This window comes from Hippopotamus amphibius, chromosome 4, assembly GCF_030028045.1.
Source record: "Hippopotamus amphibius kiboko isolate mHipAmp2 chromosome 4, mHipAmp2.hap2, whole genome shotgun sequence".
Lineage (NCBI taxonomy): Eukaryota > Metazoa > Chordata > Mammalia > Artiodactyla > Hippopotamidae > Hippopotamus > Hippopotamus amphibius.
The window spans coordinates 18,600,094-18,625,387 of NC_080189.1; the positions used below are offsets into that span (position 1 = coordinate 18,600,094).

General features: G+C 34.4%; 1 protein-coding gene across 7 annotated transcripts in view; it reads left to right on the plus strand.

Annotated features, from left to right (window-relative positions):
* Window positions 1-25,294, plus strand: part of CNOT4 (CCR4-NOT transcription complex subunit 4) — a 141,952-nt gene that overhangs the window by 100,111 nt on the left and 16,547 nt on the right. For 5 of the 7 annotated variants that reach the window (XM_057730942.1, XM_057730945.1, XM_057730944.1 and 2 more), the window contains exons 8-10: window positions 7,735-7,792; window positions 10,035-10,284; window positions 11,077-11,574. In XM_057730942.1, coding sequence (XP_057586925.1) covers window positions 7,735-7,792; window positions 10,035-10,284; window positions 11,077-11,574 — 806 coding nt within the window. Of the gene's footprint in view, window positions 1-7,734; window positions 7,793-10,034; window positions 10,285-11,076; window positions 11,575-16,586; window positions 19,197-25,294 lie in introns of those variants that run through there. The other 2 variants (XM_057730947.1, XM_057730948.1) reach the window with 1 other exon arrangement.

Below are 25,294 nucleotides of genomic sequence, written 5' to 3' on the forward strand. Positions count from 1 at the left end.
GCATAATCTGTCTGATGTAACTATTTTGGAACTCTGAGGTTTTTTGAAGGCTTGCAACTTCCAGGGAAAGACTTGGCAGTTAATTTTGGTCAATTTCAGCTCTTAGCACAGTAGCAGCTACCCCTCCCCCACCCCCAGCCACACGGGCAGATGCTATGTACGTGTTCCTGGAGCAGCTTGCATATAGCATGTGGGAGACAGGGTGGGCAAAGAGGACCGTGTCCTCAAATATTGAGGATCTCTGCTCTGAATGCTGATTATTGCTTCTGATCACAGGTGCAGACAAAGAGGCAGGCAGTCATTGTTGCACATCCCCCCATAGTTGCAAGTCCGTTCCTCTCTGGCTGAAGTGATTTCTAGGGGATTTAAAGGACTGACACCCTCCTGCTGTGCCTCTTTAATTTTTGCTTTTCCCCTTTTGGGAGCCAGACATTAAAGACTAGAACATTCAAAAACAACTACATATAAGGGGAAAATTTGAAAGTGACTCTGCATGTCCAAGGAAGGCTCAGAAAAGACCTGAGAAGACCTTAAGTTTACATCTAAGACTGATTCTCAGCACAGAGATAGCTTACAATAATCAAAAAAGAAAAAAACAAAACAAGAACCAGTAACCAGAAGAGCAAACACTGGGGAGGGGGAGAATCTGATTTCCAAAGGTACCATGTTACTAGATTTCAAATGGCCAATGTTAAACAAAAAATTAGAAGGCATACAAAGAAACAGAAAAGAACTGTCCATTCAAAAGAAAATAATAAATCAACAGAAACTGTCCCTGGAAAAGACCTAATGGCAGATATACTGAACAGAGTCTTTAAAGCAACCCTGTTAAAGATTCTTAAAGAATTAAAGATGTGGAGAAAGTCAAGAAAGTGATGTGTGAACAAAAATGGAAACATCAATACAAGGTAGAAAATTTAAGAGAAACTAAAAAATTCTGGAGCTGAAAAGTATAATAATTGAAATGAAAAATATTCTAGAGGATTCAAAGGCAGATTTGAGCAGGCAGAAGAATGAATCAGCAAACTTGAAGATAGGGTGATGGAAATTATCATCTGAGGAACACACACAAAGATTGAGGAAAGGTGAACAGAGCCTAAGGGACCTGTAGGACTCCAAGTGGACCAGCAGATGCATTATTAGAGTTTCAGGAAGAGAAGAGAGAGAGAGATGCAGAGAGAATATATGAACAGATAATGACTGAAACTTCCCAAATTTGCTGAATATAAACATCCAAGAAGCTTAACAAATTCTTATTAAGGTGAACTCAGAGACCCAAAGTGAGACACTAAGACGTTATAACAGGACAGAGGAGAGAATCTTGCAAGCAGCAGGAGAAGCAAAGCATCACATAGAAGGGATCTTCAGTAAGATTATCAGCAGATTTCTCATTAGAAACTTTGGAGGCCAGAAGGCAGTGGGCTGAGAGATGCAAAGTGCTGAAAGGAGTGGGGAAAATATATATATATATATGCACACATACATACACCAACCAAGAATCTCCTATCCAGCAGAACTGTCCTCAAAGAGTGAGGGAGAAATTACATACATACATACATATACCAACCAAGAATCTTCTCTCCAGCTAAACTGTCTTCAAAGTGTGAGGGAGAAATTAAGACCTTCCCAAATAAACAAAAGCTGAGGGAGTTCAGGACCTCTAGACCTGACCTGCAAGAAATTCCCAAGGAGTCTTGGAAGATGAAATGAAAGGACACTAGACAGTAACCTAGCGCTGTATGGAGAAATAAAGATCTCAATAAAAGTAAATAAATGAGCTATTGTAAAAGTTAGTGTTACTATGACAATGATTTGTAACTATACTTTTTTCTTCCTTTGTGACTTGAGGTCAGTACATTTAAAGTCCAATACTTCAGTAGAAGAACTAGTATTACTCTTGAGGGTAGAACACTGCCAGTCACTTAGTACATGCTTAATAAATATTACTGAATGAATATAATAAAACAAAACAAACAAAAAGCTAGTATTACCCTAGCTTTGGTTTGTGACTTCAATTCTTGTTTTCTGCATAACTTAAAAAACTGCATTTAAAAGAATTATCGGGGGCACACGATGTATGATTAATCTTATGACATCAGTAACCAAAAGGGATAGGGATGGAGCTTTAAAAGAGCTGAGATTTTGTATATTATTAAGTTAGTATAAATTTAAGGTAGACCGTTGTGACTTTAGAATATTAAATGTATTTCCCATGATAACAACGAAGAAAAGAGCTCTAGAATATACACAAAAGGAAATGAGAAAGGAATTTAAATGTTTCACTAAAGAAAAATCGGTTAAACATAAAAGAAACAAGGTGGGGGTAGCTTTAAGGCATATAGAAAACAAATAGCATGGTGACATAAATAACTCATCATTAATTATGTTAAATGTAAATGGGTTCAAATCTCCAATCAAAAGACAGAGATTGGCAGAATGGATAAGAAATATATGATCCAACTATATGCTGTCTATAAGAGACTCACATTAGACCCCAAAACACAGGTTGAAAGTGAAAGGATGGGAAGAGATATTCCATGCAAACAAGAACCAAAAAAGATCAGGATGGCAATGCTAATGTCAGACAAAATAGACTTTAAATAAAAAAAAAAAAGATTACATGAGATGAAGGACATTTTATATTAATAAAAGTTTTAACACAGCAAGAAGATAGACAGTGATAAACATTTACACACCTAAGTACCATCAAAATGTATGAAGCAAAAACTGACAATTGAAGGGAGAAATAGTTCTGCAGTCACAGCTGGAGACTTCAGTACCCCACTCACAATAATGGATAGAACAACCAGACAAAAGATAAGGAGAGGGTTTAAACAACACTAACTAGATCTAACAGACGTATGCAGAACACTGTACCCAACAACAACAGAATACACATTCTTCTCAAATGCACTTGGGACATTTTCCAGGATAGACCATATATTAGGCCACAAATTAAGTCTCAAAGGACTTAAAAAGATAAATATACTAAGTATCTTTTCTGACCACAATGGGATGAAGTTAGAAATCGTTAACAAAAGGAAATCTAGAAAACTGTGGAAATTAAACACTTTTAAACAACTAATGTGTCAAGAAATCACAAGGAAATTAGAGAATACTTAGATGAATGAAAATGAAAACACAACATAGCAGAACTTCTGGGAAGCAGCAAAAGTGGTGCTAAGGAGGAAATTTACAGCTATAAGTGCTATTATTAAATTAAAAAAATAAGAAAGATCCCAAGTCAACAATTGAAACCTCACAAGAATTAGAAAAAGAACAAATAAGCCCAAAGCAAGCAGAAGGAAGAAATTAATAAAGATTAGAGCAGAGATAAATGAAATAGAGCATAGAAAAACAATAGAGAAACTCAGTGAAACCAAAAATTGGTTCTTCACAAATATCAGCAAAACTGACAAACCTTTAGCTAGGTAAACTAAGAAAAAAAAAAAAAAGACATCTCAAATTGCTAATGTAAGAAAGGGGGAACAATACTGCAGATTCTACAAAAAATAAAAAGGATTATAAGAGAGTACTGTGAACAGTTGTCTGCCAGAGAATTGGAGGATAATCTAGATGAAATGGACAGATTCCCAGAAACACAAAACCTGCCAAAACTGTTACAAAGAAATTTTTAAAAAATGGATAAATGTATAACCGATTAGGAGATCGAATTAGTAATAAAAAATCTCCCAGTAAAGAAGTCCCGGACCTAATGGCTCCACTGGTGAATTCTACCAAATATTTAAAGGAGAACTAATACCAGTCTTTCTCAGATTTTTCCCAAAAATTGAAGAGAAGGGAATGATTCCTAACTCATTCTATGAGGCTAACATTACCCTGATAACCAAAGCCAGACAAAGACACTGTAAGAAAAGAAAGATTCAAACCCTTAATGATCATTGATTGCATATTTCTTTAACAGAATACTAGCATACAGAATTCAGCACATTAAAAGAATTACATACCAAGACCAAGTGTGATTTATTCCTAGGACGCAAGGATAGCCTAATGTGTGAAACTTGAGCAGTGCAATATTCCACATCAGCAGAATGTAGGATAAAAATCATGGGATCCTCTCAATTGATGCAGAAAAAGCATTTGACAGAATTAAACACTCTTTCATGACAAAAACAATTAACAACCTAGAAACAGAAGGAAGCTACTTCAGCTTGCTAAGAGCCATGTATGAAAAACCACAGTGAACAAAATACTCAGTGGTGGAAAGACTGAAAGTTTTCCTCTGAGATGAGGAACAAGGCAAGGACGCCTGCTTTCACTGCTTCTGTTCAACACAGTATTGCATTTTCTAGACATAGCAATTAGCCAAGAAAAAGAAGAGGCATTTAAATTGGTAAAGAATAAGTAAAATTGTCTTTTTTGCAGATGGTATGGTTTTATATGTAGAAAATTCTAAAGATTATGCACACACACATCTGTTAGAACTAATAAGTGAATTCAGCGGTGTAGCAGGATACAAAGTCAACATGCAAAAAATCATTTGCATTTTATACATGAACAGTGAACAAACTGAAAAGAAATTACAAAAGCAGTTTCTTTCACAATAGGATCAAAAGAATAAAATACTTAGGAACTAACCAAGGAAGTGAAAAACTTATACAAGAAAACTATGAAACATTGCTGAAAGAAATTTTAAAAGACAAATGAAAGCACATCCCATGTTCATGGATTGGAGTACTTAAAATGTCATTTCTACACAAAGCAATCTGCAGATTCAATCCCAATCATGTCAGAAGTCATATAGACCAGTGAAATAGAGAGCCCATAAATATTAAGTGTTGCATATATGGCCAAAGATTTTTGAGAAGGGTACTAAGACCAGACTACTGGGGAAAGGACAATCTTTTCAACAAACAGTGCTGGGAAAACTAGGTATCCACATGCAGAAGAATGAAGTTGGATCCTTACCTAACACCATATTAAAAAATTAACTCAAAATGGACTGAGCACCTAAATTCAAGACCTAAAACATTCCCCCCCTCCCCCCCCCAAAAAAAAACCTTAAGAGAAAACAGGACAGAAGCTTCATGACATTGAATTTGGTAGTAATTTTTTGGATATGACACCAAAGGCACAGGTAGCAAAAGGAAAAAGGGGCAAATTAGACTTCATGAAAACTTAATACTTGTGAATCAAAAGACATTATCCACAAGCTACAGAATGGGATAAAATGTAAGTTATTTATCTGATAAAGGATTATTAACCAGAATATCTAGAGAGCTCCTAAAACTCAACAACAAAAAAAATCGAATAACCTAATTCAGAAATTGGCAAAGGACTTGAATAGACATTTCTCCAGAGAAGATTGTGAATGGCCAATAAGCATAGGAAAAAATGCGCAACATCACTAATTAGGGATGTGCAACTCAAAACTACAAGGAGACACCTCCTCACACCCATTGGCATAGCCACTGTCAAAAAAGCAGAAAACAAGTGTTTCAAAGAATGTGGGGATATTGGAGTCCTTTTGCACTATTGGTGAGAATGTAAAAGGGTATAGCCACTGTGGAAGATAGTATGTCAGTTTCTCAAACAATTAAAAGGAAAATTACTATATGATCCACCCATTCCACTTCTGTACATACATATAAAAGCATATATATTGAAGTGATATTTGTACGCTTATGTAATGGCAGCATTACTCACAGTAGTTTAAATGTCGAAGCAGTCTCAGTGTCCATGGATGCATGAACGGACAAGCAAAATGTGGTACATATACAATGTAATATTATTGCGCTTTAAAAAGGAAGGAAATTCTGCAGTATGTTACAATATGGATGAACTTTGAGGACATTATTGTTTATGAAATAAGCTAGTCACAAAAAGGCAAAAACTCTATATGATTCCATTTATACACATGGCATTTAGAATAGTCAAAGTCATCAAAACAAAGTATATTGTAGATGCTGAAAGGAGGGGAAGATGAGTTGCTTAGTGGGTATAGAATTTCATTTTCATAAGATTAAAAGAGTTATGGGGATGAATGTTTGTGGTAGTTGTGCAACAAAGTGTATGCATTTGATACCACTGAAGTTACACTTAAAAATGGTTAAGATGGTAAATTTTATATAGTGTATTTTACCACAATAAATTTTTTTTAATATTGCAAGTTTATCTCAGATTATCTGAATTGTATTCCAGCCTGTTCTTCATGCCATCACCAAATTAATATTTCTAAAACACTGTTTTATTTATTTATATCATTTCTGTGCTCAAAAAAATTCCCATTGGCCTCTGGTGTCTATCTTCCTATCCTTACCTCCCATTGTTAAAATTATCCTGTATGTTAGCTAAACTAATTACCTTTCTCTCAACCTTTTCTACGATCTTTAGATTCTTTTTTTAAAATTTATTTATTTATTTATTTATTTAATTTTTGGCTGCATTACGACCTTTAGATTCTTGAAACACTTGCTATTCCTACCTTTAATGCTGTCCCCCCCGCTTCCCTCTTCTAATGTGTATATCTTTTTAAGGACCTACTTAAATTTGAATTTCCCTAGGAAACTTTTCCTAATTGCCCCACTTGGGGTAGCTCTTCTTTCTTCTAAAGATTGATGGCATTTAGTGTTTAAACAGTGCATTTAATAGTTGACACTGGCTGATATTTGTTGGTGTTGACCTGTCTTGTTTCCTCTAAATTTAGTGGGCTCAGAGCTATATCTTAAAATTATTCGTATTACGCACTTGACAATAATATGAACTGATTTATTGATACACTGAATAATAAGAAGTAAAGATGCTATCAAGTAAGTTTCAGACTTATCAGTCACACTCAAGAGCATCTGGCAGTGTTTCTGCAGAAGATACACCTGGTATTCAGATTGGGTACTAAATTTAAATTGTTAAATTTTTCTAGAACAATTAAATGTGATACCAGTAAGTTGTCTATTTGTAAGATGACTTTATATATGTTTCCAGGCAACAAAATAATTTTGAGAAATTTGGAATCTTAAATTTGTTTGCTATAGTATTGTATCAGAAATAAGTATTATTACGTGGGTACTAACAACTTATCTTTTGTTCATGTGTTGGGTTAAAGTTAGTTATAGAAATGACTTGCTAGGTAAGTGGTATAAAGATTTTTGTTTTGTTTTTAAGTCAGATGAGTTAAAATGGACTTGAAGTTAGCAAATCTGTGTTACTTTACTGTGATACTGCATTTTGTCTTATGGAAGTCCAGTTTTACCGTTTTCTTTTGAGGCAATAGTTTGCACAAGTTTCGTTCTGTTAGTCTCCTCTGTGTGTGTGTATGTGTGTATGTACATACTTACATATGCCTTCTCTAGGGTTATGATTAGGATACTGAAGTATTAAAAAATTTATTGCTTTTAAGAACTTGTAGATAACATTTCAATAACTTTTATGCTCTCCATTAAGCACCTAGAAAAATAAGTGAGTGTTATTTCAAGAATTTTAATAGTGAATGTGTTTATCATGGGCACAAAACTAAATAATGGATTAGTATCCCTTTTAAGCAGTACTTATTTTTCATAAGCTGTTGTTTCACCTGGTGTTTTTAGAGAGTCTAATTAGACTGTAAATTGCTCAAGGGTAGAGATTTTATCTTATACTTCTTTGTGTCCCCAACATCTAACCTAATGTCTTACATCAGAGTGCTTCAATAAATGTTAAGATGATAAAGTGTCTATTTTTCTGGCTTTGGTTGTGGGGAATAAATTTACTCTGATTTTATTTTTTCCTTTTTTACAGCCCCATTGACAAACCTTCTGATTCTCTGAGCATAGGGAATGGTGATAACTCCCAGCAGGTAAGATTTTGATACTGTATTCCTTCATTTATCTGTCATTTGCTGAAACAAGACATTCTATGCAAGTGAATTTTCTAGACAGTTAAAAATACTTTAAATACTGAAACAATTTAAAAACGCTTTTAGTGGACATTTTTGTTAAATGTATTATAATTAGCCATCTTTTTCTCCACAGAATAGAGCATAATTTAACCCTTTCTTGGTGACTCAGAATTATCATTACGACCATATGTTGTACTGTGTGCCAGTACATTTGTGTCCTTAGGATCCCTGATATTCTTGGTCTTTTTGACCCTACATGAAATGGTCCCAGACTAAATGGTCCCCATCTGCATTCTTGATTTTGAGTTGTTTCTCTGTCCTGTGCTCCCCTTGTCCCTTGCTATCAACTTTAATTTTATTTTTTTTTAATTTTATTGAAGTATAGTTGATTTACAATATTGTGTTAATTTCTGCTGTACAGCAAAGTGACCCAGTTTTATTATAGATATATATTCATTTTCATATTCTTTTCCACTATGGTTTATCACAGGATATTGAATATAGTTCCCTGTGCTGTAGAGTAGGACCTTGTTGTTTATCCATCCTATATATAATAGTTTGCATCTGCTAATTCCAAACTAACCTAAATTTTCTATTTCTCTCAGTGAACTTGCCCCCAGTTTTTCCCCCTTCCCTCAAATGTTTACTTTCGGCTTTGAATTGATAAACCAAATCGTTAAGTTCAAAGTTGCTTCCACTGTGGTACAGAATAAGGTCCTGATCTTTAGAGCATGCTTTATATCATCTTGTCTAGTTGCTAGCTTTTCACTACTTAAGTTTCTGTACACTTCTTACTTTGGTTTAAAAAAAAAAAAAAGTGTAGCTCTAATCTATTCTGTAAAGAACAGCCAGTTCCCCACAGTGTGAGGAAGTGAGAGATCTAAAATACACTGTTTTCCAAACTTTTTGTTCACAAATTCCGTGAAGGAATTTGAAAATCTGTATATCCCCTTGTATATTTTAAGTCAACAGTAAACTTTTTTCATAAGTTAAAATAGCTGCACAGGATATAATTTCCAGCTTATTATAAATTTTGGTATTTTTAAATAAATGTGTTACATTGGTTTTTAATAAGTATCTGAGAGATTTAAGTGTCAGAATGTTTTGTTACTCCCTCATCTATTTACATAAGCTCTTCTTTAACAATCAGAAATTTTACATCATTCCTTGAACTCACTTTTTAATTTCCACTGGCAGTACAGAATTTTTTCTTAATGTAATATAGTTTATGCTTGATAGGCATTCTCTCAAATGAAAGTAGACATATAAATTTTGAATTGGAAATAAAAATATTTTGTTGACACAAATGCCAAATTTCTTTCTTCTGAATTTTCATTTGTAGTATTGATTTGATCCAAGCAATATATATATATAAGTATAGATTTTGATTAAAAAATTAATCATTAAACATAAACACTAAAATTGTATTGGAAATTTACCTCTTAATGAAGTGGATAGGACATTGTAAAATTAGATTAGTTTTTTGTATCCATGGATGAATATTACCCAGTGGTACAAGGAGATGTTTTAGCAGCAATCTAGTCATATTTTCATTTTTCTGAATATAAATGCTGAGACATCTTGTTCATATAAATAAGCAGATAGAAGAAAGAGTATTATATCAATATCACTCAGATTTTTGAATTCCTTTTGAATTAAATACCTAAGGTTTAGGTATTTAGATTTATTTATAAAATATTGATTTGTTTATACAAATTATTTTTAATGACATGTTTGGAAATAACTTGATTAGCTCTTCTTTCCATTTTATTTAAAACTGAAGTATTGGAAATCACCTAGCTTGCCAAAGAATCAAGTCATTAGAGTCAGTCATTCTGTCATCACTAATCTGAATATTTCTAATAAAGTTTTGTTTGGTTCCCAGCAAGTTTTCACGCTTGGGCAAAATACTGTAGTTAGATCCCAGAGAGTGAGAAATACTATTTTTTTTGTAAAGTGAGGGAAATTAAGTTCTAAAAGGAGGGGATACTGGCTCTGTCTTCAGGAGGGTCAGTTTTATAAAGGAGTGCATATGTAGGTTGATGGATTTTTTGAAAATTTATGCTTTCATAAAAAAGTCCGAGTACCCCAGTTTTTGAAGATCATTATTCTAATACCTTTCATTGCAAGCCTTTTAAATTATGGCTTATTATATTGTATAAACATATTGATGATTCTTTTCTTTTCCTGTTTTATTTAGATATCTAACAGTGATACACCTTCACCACCACCCGGTTTATCAAAATCCAATCCAGTCATCCCCATCAATTCATCCAATCACAGTGCACGGTCTCCTTTTGAAGGGGCAGTAACTGAGTCACAGTCGTTATTCTCAGACAATTTTCGCCATCCCAACCCTATCCCAAGTGGGCTTCCTCCTTTCCCCAGCTCCCCACAGACATCCAGTGACTGGCCTACAGCACCAGAGCCACAGAGCCTCTTCACATCAGGTATTTTCATAAAAATGTAAACATTTAAATTGCAAGGAATTGGATAGTCAGGTAAAGTAGTTGTGTGACCTAGAACTTATCATATTAACAGACAGATTTCTCCAGAATCATGGGTTAGATAATTTTTCTAGTAATCCAATGCTTATTCCTCTAGTAAGTATTAAGGGCTTACAGCTTTTAATTAGATTTGTGTTTGTGTAGTTATATTAAAAAAAATGTTCCCCCAGCTGACAAAGAAGTATGTTAGTTAATATTGAAAGTTATATTTTGGCATTTTGAGCCGTTTCCAATTTCATTCATTATAAGTTCTCATTAATGTGAAGGATAGCATAAAATTAAGACAATTGTAAAAATATAAAGATTAAATAAATACTTTTTTCATTGTTATAGTAATGATATATAAAGCATACATTCAAAATTATTTATACTTTGTCTTTGATAAATACATTTCAAAAGTAAACTTTACTAATTGAATTCTGTTATATTTATTACTTTATTTCACTTAAATGACTTATTCTGGGTTTTGATGATGAGAGTATAATTTGGGTTTCAAGTAGTACTTTGTTTTCTTTGATTAGCAAAATCAGTCTATATCATTCAGTTTTTGAAATTAGTAACTTAAGAATGAAATCATTGCTAGAAGTATCTGAGACCTTTTGTAATTTTACAGTCTTAATGTTCTAAGAAGTCATAGATTTTGCATACATTTGCCTTTGTGTTATAGTATGATGTTTCACTAGTGTGAAAGTGAGCTATATATTTTAAATTTATCATTGATTTTTTTCCTGCCAGAAACAATCCCAGTTTCGTCCTCTACAGACTGGCAAGCAGCATTTGGCTTTGGTTCTTCTAAACAACCAGAGGATGACTTGGGTTTTGATCCCTTTGATGTCACTCGAAAAGCCTTAGCAGACCTGATTGAAAAGGAACTGTCAGTCCAAGACCAGCCTTCCCTTTCGCCCACATCTCTTCAGAACTCCTCTTCACACACTACAACAGCCAAAGGTCCGGGCCCTGGATTCCTGCATCCTGCTGCACCTACCAATGCCAACTCTCTCAATAGTACCTTTTCAGTCTTGCCACAGAGGTTCCCTCAATTTCAGCAGCACCGAGCGGTTTATAATTCATTCAGTTTTCCAGGCCAGGCAGCCCGCTATCCTTGGATGGCCTTTCCACGCAATAGCATCATGCACTTGAACCACACAGCAAACCCCACCTCAAATAGTAATTTCTTGGACTTGAATCTCCCGCCACAGCACAACACAGGTCTGGGAGGGATCCCTATAGCAGGTAGGTTCATTTATAGCCTTTGAGAATTTGTGAATAACTCATGCCTTCAGGTTGTTGGGTGGGTAAGGAGGGAACTTTTGAATAACAGAAAGTATGTATCATTAGTCTTGGAAATTTCAATGGGAAAAACTCTTTATCATCTAAAAAAATTTTAATTGGATGGATGCCTTGTAATATTGAGCTTTATAAGGATGGTGGAGTATTATACCTGGTTATTGCTTGGAAGCATTTTACTTAATAGTTACCAGACTTTCTTATGTCATATAAATACAAAAAGAAAAAGAAAAAAAATGGGCTCTGAAATTATGGTGCCATAAAGTCCAGCATCATGGTAAAAATTCTGAGTATACATTCTAAAAGTAAGTTGGTTCAAAAAAAATTTTAGAGATGGTAATTAGTGAGAGCATGAGGGATAAAGCCACTCTCTTAACTCCTTTAGAAAATTTACTTATTTTGACTGATAGACATGTATGCACGCGCACACACACACACACCCCCCCCAAAACTGTGCTATATGTTAATAAAGGACTTAATATTTGAGAACCCTCATTATTAATGTTTCACAGACATACATGTGCATAAGTATACTTTCTGTGAAAAAGTAAGAGTTCAAAGAGATATTTTTCCTTCTGGTCTGTTATGTTTTTATTTCTGGGGTAAATATTAGGTTCCTGTAAGTGATGCCAGAATACTTCTGGTTTTGTACTGCTACCCTTGAAGGTTTCAGAACTTTTGGCTTTTAAGGTACCATATGATATTTATTAGATCAAGTGATTTCTATATCTAAAGGAATCTTTCTTGTTAATAGTTTTTCAAAATTTAGTTTGGGCTTTAGATATAACTGGTAAAAGAGTTTGTTCTCTCCTCATTCTCTCAAGTAGAATAGAATAGTCCTTCACTCTGTTATATAACTTATAAACTTTGTTTTTGTCCCTTGTCCTGGCCTTTGTGATATGACATGGCCACCATTATTGTAATAATGTGCTATTACCAGCAGAGCGTTCATTCTCTTGTTTTGAGCAAGGTTGGTAGATAAGTTTACAGACATCCATCAGAATTCTTTGGCTCTATTCTCTTTGTGACCAACATTTCGTTTCAAGACAAGTAGTTGGGTTAAGAGAGTACGATTTGTGGCTGTTGATACAGTGAAGTTAGTGTGCACATAAGCATGATAGCACCTGATGTAGTGGTTTGCACATTGGTGGGACTCATGATATTTGTTCATTTGATTATGGTAGTTAGTAGGTAATCAAGAGTGATATTTTTCACTCCTTTTCTACATGATATTCACTTATGAAACACTAAGTGTTCAGTTTCTGGTACTCTTTTTTTCCTCCATTCAAGAGAGCATATTAGAATGTAATTGTGTTTTGTTTTGCTTTGTTTCAATCATTTAGAAATGTGGCATTTAAATTACTAGTAGTGTATCTCATAACCTTATAACACTAAAAGTTTAAGTTCCCCTAAATATTCTAAACATTTAACAACAAAATGTTAAATGAATTACTATAAATATTTGGGTATCTTTTTGCCCAACAATGAACTAGGCCATGTGGATAACAGAGAACAAGTATAAAATATGGACACTACTTCCAGGTACTATACAGTGTAGTTAACGAGGTGAAATGAGATTGTGTTATGAAAGCGGTAACTATATGATACTGGAATCCAAGACGCATCAGTGGAGCCAATAAATTGTTGGGGAGGCTTCATTGAGGAAGTAGGAATTGATCTGTATTCTGGATTTGGGTTAGCAGGAGGGAAAGGGAAAGACCTTTTATGTTAATGGAAACTCCTGAATAAAGATGTAGAGGCAGGATTTAGTATGTCACTACATTAAAAAGCAATAGAACTGCCTTCTGTACTGGGAGGTGCTTCATGTTTTTTATATATAGGATGAATGAGAGGATGGGGAGCTCTGACAGTGAGGCAAAACAGTGTGGACTTGATATGATAGGAAGAGGATGCCTTTGTGGAACTCTAGTTCTTATCTGTCTTCATTGTGTACTTTTATTTGACTTATTACGTGACCATCTTCAAAAATTATATGTTCTTATTTCATAGTTAAAATGTTGTCCATTAGTACAAAAAGAGCAGTTTTAAACCAAATATTTCAAGCCAGTAGATATTCTGGAAATGCCACAAGGGTGATGAGTAATCACTGATTTTTGAATGTAGTTATCCTCATGTTAAGTCGTTTGAAATCTTCATTTAAAATGGATACTCTATGAAAAAAATGTGGCATTAAATTATGGGGTTTTCTTTCTTTTAGCATATACTCAACCATAGCGCATAAAATACATTTTTTTCCCCCAGAAATTCCCAGAATGAAGTCACCAATATAGGTTCTGAATCATTGTATTTTGTGGGAAGCGGGGAGAGTTTGTTATTTCGCATTTTCAGTTGTTGATTATGCATGCTATCTTCGTATTTAAATGGTGACTTATGATTAAGCTTATTATTAGATCACTTTTAAGACTCTCACGACTAGAGAAATTTTAGTTTTAATGTACCAAAATATTTAAAATTGTTATCAGGAGTTATATAGAATCCTTCCATGGCCTGTAAATATTTGGCAAATACCTCAGGAAGCTGAATGTGCTAAGCCTCAAAGCAGAATAGTTTTATAATTATAGCCAGATGATTGAGGATTTTCAGTAACATAAATGACAGACTAAAATTCTGGAAAACTGTGTACATCAGAACTGTGAATTATTTGAAGCAGTTTAGTATGTAGGCAATATCTGCCTCCCACCTGTAGTTGTAACTCAGTTGTACTTGAGTTCAACTATTGAAAAAGGTTTAACTGTGTATTCTGCAGTGAATATCATGGTATTTTACACATGGTAGCCGTTAAGTGCTTCATAGTGGAGAATACCTACTGTTTCAGTGAGGCCTGCCGCTTTAAGATATGCTTAGACAATATTTAATAGTGGAAAAGGAATGTGTGTGTATATATATATATACACACATCTGTATATACGTATATATAGATACGTAGAGTAAAATGGGGTTCCTGACCTTTAGGAGTAAATACTCAGAGGTGACAGTCATCTGTGTATCATATATATACTATGTCTATATTTATTATATATTTATATTTAAATTTAAAGTTTTGGTTTATTTCAGTTAATTATTAAAAATTGATATATCTGAAACCTATCATGGGAAGGAGAGTTGCCAGAGGTTTGACAGAAACGTGGTTTCCATTTCCTTTACCAAATTGAAAACATTTTTTGTGTTTGAAATTAGTTATTTCCTTAATTAAGTGAAATCTTTTTAGCAGCATTTTCTTGTCTGCATATTTGGTTTGCTAAATTTAGAAGGATTTCTGGAATAAATATTCTTGAGGGAAAACTTTGATCAATGGGCAGTAATAGTGAAGTCCATTCAGATCTTTTTTATTATTGGAACCATGTGCTTTTGTTTTAAAAAGTGACTTTTCTTGTCCTAAAAAGCAACCTACCTTGTTCAGCTCCATTTTAGGAATGACAAAGCTGTGTTCCAGAAAGGTTATAATTTGTTAAAAGTCACACATTCAATTAGTGATAGAAGTAGGATAGGGACCCAGATCTCAGATTCAGTAACTGAAATGTTTTTTCACTACAACATTAATGTTCTCCTTCATAAATGAAGATTACTGGCGTTTACTTTAGCTTGGCTTTCTTCCCGTAGTAATTGATTTTTGCTCTCACACATTTGGGAGGTCCCTTTTTATCAACAGTATCTATTCGTGAGGTAATTGGCCTAGCTCAGGAATATGATCTGTAGTTATAAAATAGAATGAATTTCATTGACTTCATGAAAAAATTAATCTCTTGCTTGTTTCTTAAGAGTACCACATTCTCACCAAGAACTCTAGTCTAAAATTTCCTTTACACAGCCTCCTTGCTATGTGTTTGGGATTTATAGAATCTTTACAAATCTACTAAAAAACTATGAAATAACCTGTTCTAAAGACTGAAAGTCTTTATCTTCATGTTATCAGTTAAGCTATCTTTCCAAGTGTTTTGCACATTTGTTTTTCAAAGAACTCTCTGCCAAGATGTTTTTATTCCATAATGCTAAAAATTATTTGGAGAACAAATAATAGTCTAAGTCTGTAAGCATTGTTGTTTCAAAATATACCTAGAAAAATATTTGAAACTGTTTAGAATTAGATTTTTGTTCATGTTTTTATTCATTTGAATTTTACTTGAGAGGGCATTTTTAAAAAAGATTCTGTTTCTGAATTAGCTGTTTAACAGTGACTTGATTGAATTTCGAGTCATGTGTGAAACAGTAGTCATTATCAGTTATAATCATTTGTAGTCATTATCAGTTATAATTGGGAGAACTGACCTCATTTCATGTATAGTTCTCTGACCTAGAAGTAGTCATCTTACTTTCAGTCAATTGGATCATTGTATTGTTAGCATTTTACTATTTTCTAATTACTTCAAAAGTACATATTGCATTTTCAGATGCTATATGGTAATTTGCTCAGTTAATATTTATATCTTTTTATTTCTTTTTTCTAAATATAATTACTGCTTTTAAAACATGGATTTGTCATTTTTCCCTTTTAAAAATCACGTTTTCACTTCTGTGAATTTAGTTTTAATTTTTTCACAGAATACTGCTTAGCATTAGGAGGGTCTAAATATATAAGGGGTCCAAAATAAATTAAGTAAATAAATATATGAGGGGTCCAATTGGCTTGGAAAAGAATGGCTTTCCTGGTCTTCTCTCTCTCTCTTTTTCCTTTTTGTATATTTATAATTCTAAATCTATTATATTTGTTCTTAAATCTGAAACAGTATTAAATTTAAGGGTGTGATTAGAGTGAAACTACTTTCTAGGTACTTGATAAGGTTATATTTTAAAATTCATGTCTTGTTTCACACCCTCATTCCAGCCATTACGCATGTATTTTATATATGTATCAGTATTCCAGATATTGAAATCATTTTTAAAGGGACTGTTAACAAATCTAGTCACCCATAACTAGACCATGACTGACTTTTCCACAGGGGAAGAAGAGGTGAAGGTTTCGACCATGCCACTGTCAGCCTCTTCCCATTCATTACAACAAGGACAGCAGCCTACAAGTCTCCACACTACTGTGGCCTGACAACAGAACTGAGAGGAGAGGATTAGACTCTGGGGTGCTTGCATGGGCAACCGGATTTTTGCATGATTCTTTTCTGATTTTGCATTTAATGTATACACCCAAAAGAGCCAGTATAAACGTTCCTCATGCCTTCAACTAGTGTGTTACTCATAGTTGCTAAAGTATTTCTTCATTAGGCCTTTAACACAATTTATTAGCATAATAGTTTTGGCATTGTTTCTCATGAGTGGTACTATTTTTTAACTCACAAATAAACTTGTAGTACTAATTAAGATCCCAGATGAGATTAGCTAGAATTGTTATTTTGGCTCTATTATTGAACATATTCAAAGATAATGGTAGTTCCTTGTTTTCTGATTTGTGAAAAAATGGTAATATCCTAATATATTCATGAAAAATTTGGATTAAGAAGATAATGTCTCTTGCATTCTTTGAATACTTGAGAAGAAAGAATACATATAAAACAAAATTGGTGGTGTCATTTAATGCTCAGAAGGATGTTGTCAGCAATTGTTTGTAGTTGTATGGATTTATATCCTATATTATGCATTACATGTTTAGAAACTGTTTTTGTTCTCTCTCATTTGCACATTTGCACTTTCTTTTTTGAATGGTTGTTAATTATATAGAGACGCTTAAAAGATAATTATTGTAGACTAAATGCAATATAATCTTTTTTCTAATGCACTGCCTAGTATACCGGGAAATGCCTCAGAAACAGAATTTCAACTTACAGCTGATTTATCAGAAACTTGAATATGGGGTAAATATTGTGTGTGAGAAGCAACCATAGTAGTGTGACATTTTTATTGAAAAAATGGTAGTTCTGTGGGATATTTGTTTGGAAATTTCATTGTTTCACAATTGAAATGTGATAATAAAACTATATTAAAAGTATCTGACCAGAATGAGAAGAGATTGGGGATCCTCTAAAATTAGGCCACGTAAGTTGTCATAGGTAATTTTAGTGAATCACAGAGAATAGTGGTATACTTCATTTAGGATATAATGTGAAGTGATTTTTTGGATAATAGACAATTTCTTGAGATAGTTCTAAAGCTGGTAATGAAAGAAAATAAACTGAATTCAGTTCTGAGCATTAGACAAAAGCTGATTCAGAAAACATGAGTGTGTTCTGCCTAAATTAAACATCTGAGAAGAAAGGGGAAAGTCAGATCTCCTCTTGATATTTTCAAAAAACAATTGTGATATAAAAGATATGCCTTCACTTAAAAAAAATATTAAAAGCGTAGCACGAATACCAAAAAAGGGAGCCTAGAGATTTAAAATAATAATAGTAATAATGATAATAATGAAATACCTTATTAGGAGCTAATACTTAATATCATGATGGAGTTGGAGTTTTCAGGGTTACCTCTCTGTGTAAAGTCTAATAACTTTCTGTTAGATATAATACACAAGTTAAATGGCTTTGTCCTGAGGTACAGTGGGTGAGCTAAAATCTCTTCTTAGATAGCCTTCAATTTGGTTAGCTGAGGGTGTAGAAACAACTAATTATCTAGGCACTTAAATTATTTTTGTAAAATTTTGCATAAATGACAGTCTCTAACTACTAGTTAGAAGTGACTTATAGAATAGCATTATGAGAAATTTAGGAAATACAAATGAAATATTGTAGATTTGTTAGAAGCCTTTTATCGTGTGTTGAATATGAGGTCTTTTAGTATGTGTTGATTATGGTTTCATTTTTGCTGTAAGAGGCCAAGATATCCACTTAATGTCTCCTGTGGTGCTGAGGCTCCTGGGCTTTGTGAACAAACTCAGGCTCCCTGTAATAGGGCTTACTAGTGTATAGTTTTCTCTAGCCTTCAGTGCAAGCCTTCCATTGCTCTGATCTTCTTACAAAAACATGAGAGGTGGTTAGCTCCCATTTACTTACTTCTCTGTGTTGAGAGATACACCTGTTAAACAAGGCTTCTTTCCTGTGGTAGCTCTCTCTCTCCTTTCTCATTCCTGGCTATTGCCACAAAACTATCAGGTAGTTTACCAGACTTGCTAGAGCCCAGAACTGTCTTTCCGCCTGCTTCCCCTCCAGCACCCCCTTTCCACATACACACCATAATCAGAAAAATACTTTCTTGGGTAATTAGGCTTCAACTTAGATATTTTCACATGGACTAGCCAAAGATTATCATTTAATGAACTTTGTAATTCCGAGACTTTGTAAGCCTAAAAAATAAGCTTCACTGTTTTGCTTACTTAATATATATATTATGGTTTTAAAAAGTGAAGTCTTAAAATGTCAGAATTAATTATACTAAAACACAGAAGAAATTACACAGCACATAAAAGAAAGTTCTGCTTCACATAGCAAGTAAATTGATGAAACCAAATGATGGTAAAAAATGAGAAATTCTAAAAATTCAAATTAGTTTTTGATAAATTCCTGCATGATTGATCTGTCATGCACAAGGGAAACTTTATGTGCCTTTATATTGTTAACTTTTAAAAAAAACATTTCAGAGCAGTAGTTCTTAGTGCCACTGTAGGATACAGACCTGGGCTGAATGACTTTGATCATATGATGCGTGTCAAGTGCCTCTTTTTATTTTCTTAAAGATTCCATTAGAAAATATTTTTTGATTTATAATACTTTCCTTTTCATTCTACTGTTGCATTTTGTTTTTACAGGTGGTGCTTTTGTATAACTCTCCTCTTATTTCAACAAAGCATTAATTAAATATTTGAATGCCTATTCTGTGTAGTGACTTGAGCTAGATCTTGAGGGATACAAGGCTGAATAAAGTATAGATTCTGTTATCAAGGATAACAGTCTAGTGACAGTTTTATTTCAGTTATTTCTGTAGGGTCACTCTTGATATATATGCCACAAGAACAGTCATAGCAGTCCAGACTCATTTCATTATTCATTGTTCTGACAGTGGCCAGAAAGGGTATTGAATACTGATACTTGAAATTTTAAAATATATGATAATTTGGAGAGAGTGAAAAAAATTTTAACAGGGGAGACATACATTCATTATTCTAATTTTATGTATTTCTCACTTGTGTGTGTATGCTCATGTCTTACTCTTTACTTAGTGTTGTGGGAATTAAGTACAGCTTCCTATATATATGTTCTTTTAAAGAAAACTTTAATACATTGTGTGCACATTTTTACTGACATGGCTCCTATTTGTACAGTATTCCAAGCACCTTCAAGACTGACAGAGCTCTCTTCTGCTGTGATACAGGTACATAGGGAGCTACTCCCACAGAGGCATTACCTCAGAAAGCCAAGAGAAAGGAACGAATTGCAGGTGCATTGAAATCTTACAAAATGAAGACCACCATGTTATTTATACATATATAAAAACTGGGGGACATTTTATCCTATATTGAGTTGTAAGATTTTGGATTCTTTTGTTTATTTGATCTTGAACCTTTCCCATATCTGCTTAAGAGATGCATATCATAACAATTGAAAGCACAATATCTTAAATTTTTTTTCTTTTAGAGAGGTGATATTGCAAAATGATGATATCTGTGTCTTTTTCTACAAAATATAACCAAGTCAGTTATCTGGTTTCAAGCTAGTCCTTCTGCCATTAGTGCTATATCTCTCTCCTCTCAGTCTTTTTATCTGAACATCTACTATGTTGTCTCCTTGCACTGAATAAATGGTAGTAATATATACAGGTATTCACACATGAAATATTTAGTGAGCTAATCAGACACTTTGCTCATACAAAAGTGAAAATGGGAGTTAGAGAAAGAAGTTATTGTGAGCAGATTCAGAGAAAGGCTTCATAAAAAGTGTGGGGCTTTTTGCTTTTGAAGGATGGCTTGAAATTAAGTGATGGAAATGGAAAATACAGTAAAGGGAACAGATTGAACAAAGAATTGGGGACGGAGATTAGAGTGGTCTGCTAAGGGTCAGGAGGGAAGGATAGTAAGGAAATGGATTCGTCTGAGGTATTACAGATCATATAGGAAGATGGGATAAGTGTGCAAAAGCCTTTAAAACTTGGAAGAAAAGTTTATTCTTGATGTGGATGTGGTCAGCGGTAGAGAACTGTATGTTCTTTGGCAAAGATATAACTTGATTGTAGCATTTTAAGAAGATTAATTCTGTAATACGTTTGTTTGAAATCAGGACCAATTAGAAAGCAGTTCTAGTATGTCATTGCTGACCAGTGCAAATAACATGGCCTGGACTGGAATAGTAGGATTGGAGAAGAAGTTACGAATTAGAGGTCAGAAGGAATGAGATCTCAGAAAAGGCCTTTGGGTTTGGCCAAGTCTCTAGTGACTTTTAAAAATATTACTTTCATAAAAAGATACAGATGGAAGGCAGATTTCTAGGATTCATGAGGAAATGTCAAGGATATGGATGCAGCATTGACCAAAGACATTTAGCAACAAAGGGGAAGAGAAAAACAAGATGCTGATTAGATGGGTGGTAGCTCTTAGAAGTCATTGCTTTAAGATAAGGGAGGTAGCTAAATATATAAAGAGTCAGTTGAGAAGACAACATAGAGAGTGTGGAAGAGGAGATAGGCTAACTGGTAGAGTAACTTCTGTAAGTGCTGGAAGGAAATAAACTCCTGAGATGAGGTTAGGTTATGAGTTTAACTTAAGAGAGGTGGGATAGATCTTCCTTTGTTATTTGTAAAAACAATCCAAAAATCTAGGAGAGAAAATGTGAGATTAGGGAAAATGAGAATAGATGAAGGTGCTCATATCAGTAATTAGTGAATACATATTGTGTGAGAAAATGGGGATGAAAGAGTGGAGTTGGAAACCTGTAAAAAAAAAAAAAATTAAGTCTGCGAGAATAAGTCTAGAAGTATGTTGGAAAGAAATTTTAAGAATTGCTGAGTCAAGATAAGGATCAAATTTAAAATTTTAAAGTCCAGATGTGTATGATTTTGTATGTTCCAATGGTTCAACACAGAGCATCAGGAGTGGGCAAAGCAGATATGAGAGTTTGGTTAGAGGGTGAAGAAGGAAAGGACACAAAGATATTTAAGAAGACAAAACTGATATAATCTTGTGATCAGGAAGGGTTCACTAAGGCAGGAAATATCCAGCAGTGGGAGTGTGTTGAAGAGAGTTCATTGCTTTTAGATTTTGATGGGGACAAAGAACAGGTATAGTATTGTTAAGGGAAGGACATATTAGGAGACTGTGGTCAGTATGATGACCACTCAATGCTAAATGATGAGTGAGATCTAGAGAAAGGATGGTAGATAGATGTCTAACATTAGGGCTGGAGGTTGGAAAGAAGGCAAGCTTTCGTTACTCCTGTGGTCTTTTCTCTCCCTGCTTTCTCTCCAGTCCTTATTTGAGAGTAAGAAGTCAGACTGTATGAGAGAGAATTGTAGAAAGCATGTATTGCTTGGGGAAACCTGGATCATGTTTCCTATAGGTGGAAGGCAATCCAAAGGAAAATGTCCCACAGCGGAGTAAACATTGCTTCCTCAAAGCACAGTAGGAGGATGTGAACGTAGAGTGCAAGGGAAGGCCTGGGAAAAGCCAGAGATGGGATTGGATGGATGTACATATGCCCAGTGAGTGTGTTACTTATGATATGAAAGGTTTAGACAGAGGGAGTAGGTATGCTGTATGATGGATCGGGTAGCTTGAGGAGCCCATATTACAGGTGTGAACTAGTTTCTCCCAAGTTTGTGTGCAGACTGGAAAGAATCAACTTTCCGCCTACATAGGGAAAGTATCCCTTCTTAGTTGGATTAGGTCATTCTGCTTTAATTATATGAAAAATTGGAATTAAAAGCAGTAGATTGGTAAGAAGTAGAGAGAACTTAAGAATTTCATTATAACAGGTTACAAAAATATTTTGACAGTTTTCTCCAAAAGGGAATGTGCTTTGTAAATAGACACAAACTACAAATTACTGAACTTAGAGATGGAAATACAGATATGTAACATTCTTTTTCCCTCATTCAGTTAATAGCAAACATGCCTAGTTTGGAAGTACCCTTAATTTCCTGGCTAAATTAAAATCCTAAATGAACTCCTACTAAAATATTTTTAAGTTCAATGGACTTGTTCTGTATGTGTCAGCTGAGGTATCAGCTATGACATTTAAAAACAATCATGCTTCTAAGTGTAAGTCACTGCTTAAGAATGCTATATTTGTGGAACCGTGTTGAGGACTGAGAAGCCGCTGCTGCCTGGATCTCCTTACTGCCATGTGCTTTGCTACTGTGAATATTAGTCTTAGCAACGTTCTGTTGTTAGGCATACCAGACCACAGCTTCTTTAACCAGGAGCTTTTTCTAAAGAATCACTCCTGGGAATTCAAGATTCACTAAGGTGAATCTACTCTGTTCTTGTGTTTTAGAGAGTCTACCCTGAGTTTGAGTTATAAAAATCTAGTTTACACCTATTAGGTGCCTAGAATTGAAGGCAGACTTAAGCAGCATAAGCTGCTTGAGAATTGGACTAAAAGTACCTAGAAGTTCCATGAACCAGCTGGCAATTACTGTACGTGAGAACCAATCCATTTTCTCCAGGTTCCTTCACACCAGACTTCATAAGGCAGCTGTTGACTTCACTTTGTTCTTAGCCTGCTTCACATTTTATGGTTATTTTCAAGGTTCTTGGAAGCTCCAGCCCAACCCCTAAGAACATACTGTGCTTAGAACAGTTTTTGTTGTTCCAGCTCTTGTTTGGTCCTAAGACCCACTGTTGTGCTCTGTTATAAAGCAATACTCTGAAAGCTTTTTTCCCCTCCATATAATTTATAAAGCCTTTAGAGCACCCAGCACCTTTTGCCCCCTTAGGGTAAAATTCACATAACATACAATTAAATACTTTAAAGTGTACAATTTGGTGGCCCAGTAGGACTGTTCTTTAATTATCTTAATGTTAAAAGTGAATAAATAACGCACTCTGGCTGTGAGAATTTTGGCCTGTCCTTGTTGGTGCTGTGTGGTAATAGCTACATCTAGACTTGGGTAAAAATGTTTAAAGCAGCTGCTGAATAGTAGTAATAATAGTCTTTCTGTCTTCGTGACATTTGATTAGCACATTACATAAGAAAAGGCTTCCTTAGCAAAGGGTAAACTATAAGCCTAGCCCTGTGTCTGGGGGTGAGGTTGAGTGTGTGCATGTACATTGGTTTATATATAGTAATTTTCATTTAAATCCTCCACTTAGTGAATGTGGCAGAGGAAAAAGTCTCAGACCATCTCTCTGACTTTTTTTTTTCTTAAAAAAATTAAGACCCTGTTTAAATGCAGCAAGGTTACAATACAGGTGCCCACTTCAACCCTGGTCATGCTTTATCTGAACAAATATTTCACAGCTTTTTCTCATTAATTTTCACTTCCACTACTAAGCATATCTATCCCATGTCATACTCTTTGGGAAAACCTAAGGAAAGGATAATAAGAAGAAAAAGATGTTTTAGAATCATGAAATTTCAGAGCTATGAAACATACAGTCTTTAAGGATCCCCTTTTAAAGACCAAATAATAGTAATGATATTAATAAACAAGGCTCAGAAGGATTATGATTTGCCCATAATCACATTCTAACAATTGCAAGTTTTGTTAGCCCTCACCATCTGAATTTGCTTTCGTATATGTAATTCAAGGAGAAAGAAAACTTAGAGTCAGAATATATCTGTTCTCTAAACTTTGTTGTGTCTTACAGTTTATCATAGTAATTCTTACAAGTCAAGGGCTTTCAACTGTGAATATCAGCGCAAATAATGAAGACTTTCAAATTGTCTATCTGCTGGCAACTGTTATTACAGATCCTGTAAGTTGTTAAAACAGCCTTGTTAAATGTGGCCCAGTGATCTTGGAGTAACTTTAGTGGGGGGAAATTGTAACCTTGCAGGTACTCTTAATGTAGACTTAAAATAAATACAGATGTCAGAACCAAAGTAGAGTAAAACAGAGGTGAAATTAAAGTTACCCAGGATTTTTCTGCAGTGCCAAAGAGCATTTAAGGATCAACATGCATGACCACTAGACTGGTGACATCTCCAATATTACAGAATGAGAAAAATTCTTACAGTAATGGCACCAAGATGTACTACACCCACACTAAAGGGGGGATCTCAGTTTCATCTCTGAAGAGCTACTATATGCTACACCATGTAAAATGATAGCATATCTGCTGATTTTTTTTTTTCAATCAAGGAGGTTATTGTTTTCAGCATAATGAAAGAGGGAAAGCTCCGCAAGGATTTAAAGTTGATAATACCATCATCATCTCCAAGAAGAAATGCTGACTGCAATCAACTTTTGTAGCCTAGCGCTGTTTCCTAATATGGTGAGATCTCTTCCCAAAGACTATACTAGCATTTATACTCTGTTACAGTCTTACGTACTGAAATAATGTGTCTACGGAGCAGAACATAGTGATCTGGAACATTACTGGGATGTTTTTAAACGTCATTTTATATGCTGGCATTTGCAAGAGGGCTGACACCCTGAAGCCATTCATTTTTTCCTTTATTATGTCTATAAATTGAGTATTCAGCTAAAGGTAAAGGAAGCCCTGGGTTATGACTTCATCAGCAAACTAGGAAGGTTTCCTATTGGCCTTAAGCTGAGTGTTGGGCTATATACCATTGTTTCATTTATGTTTTCTCTATTAAAGTACAAG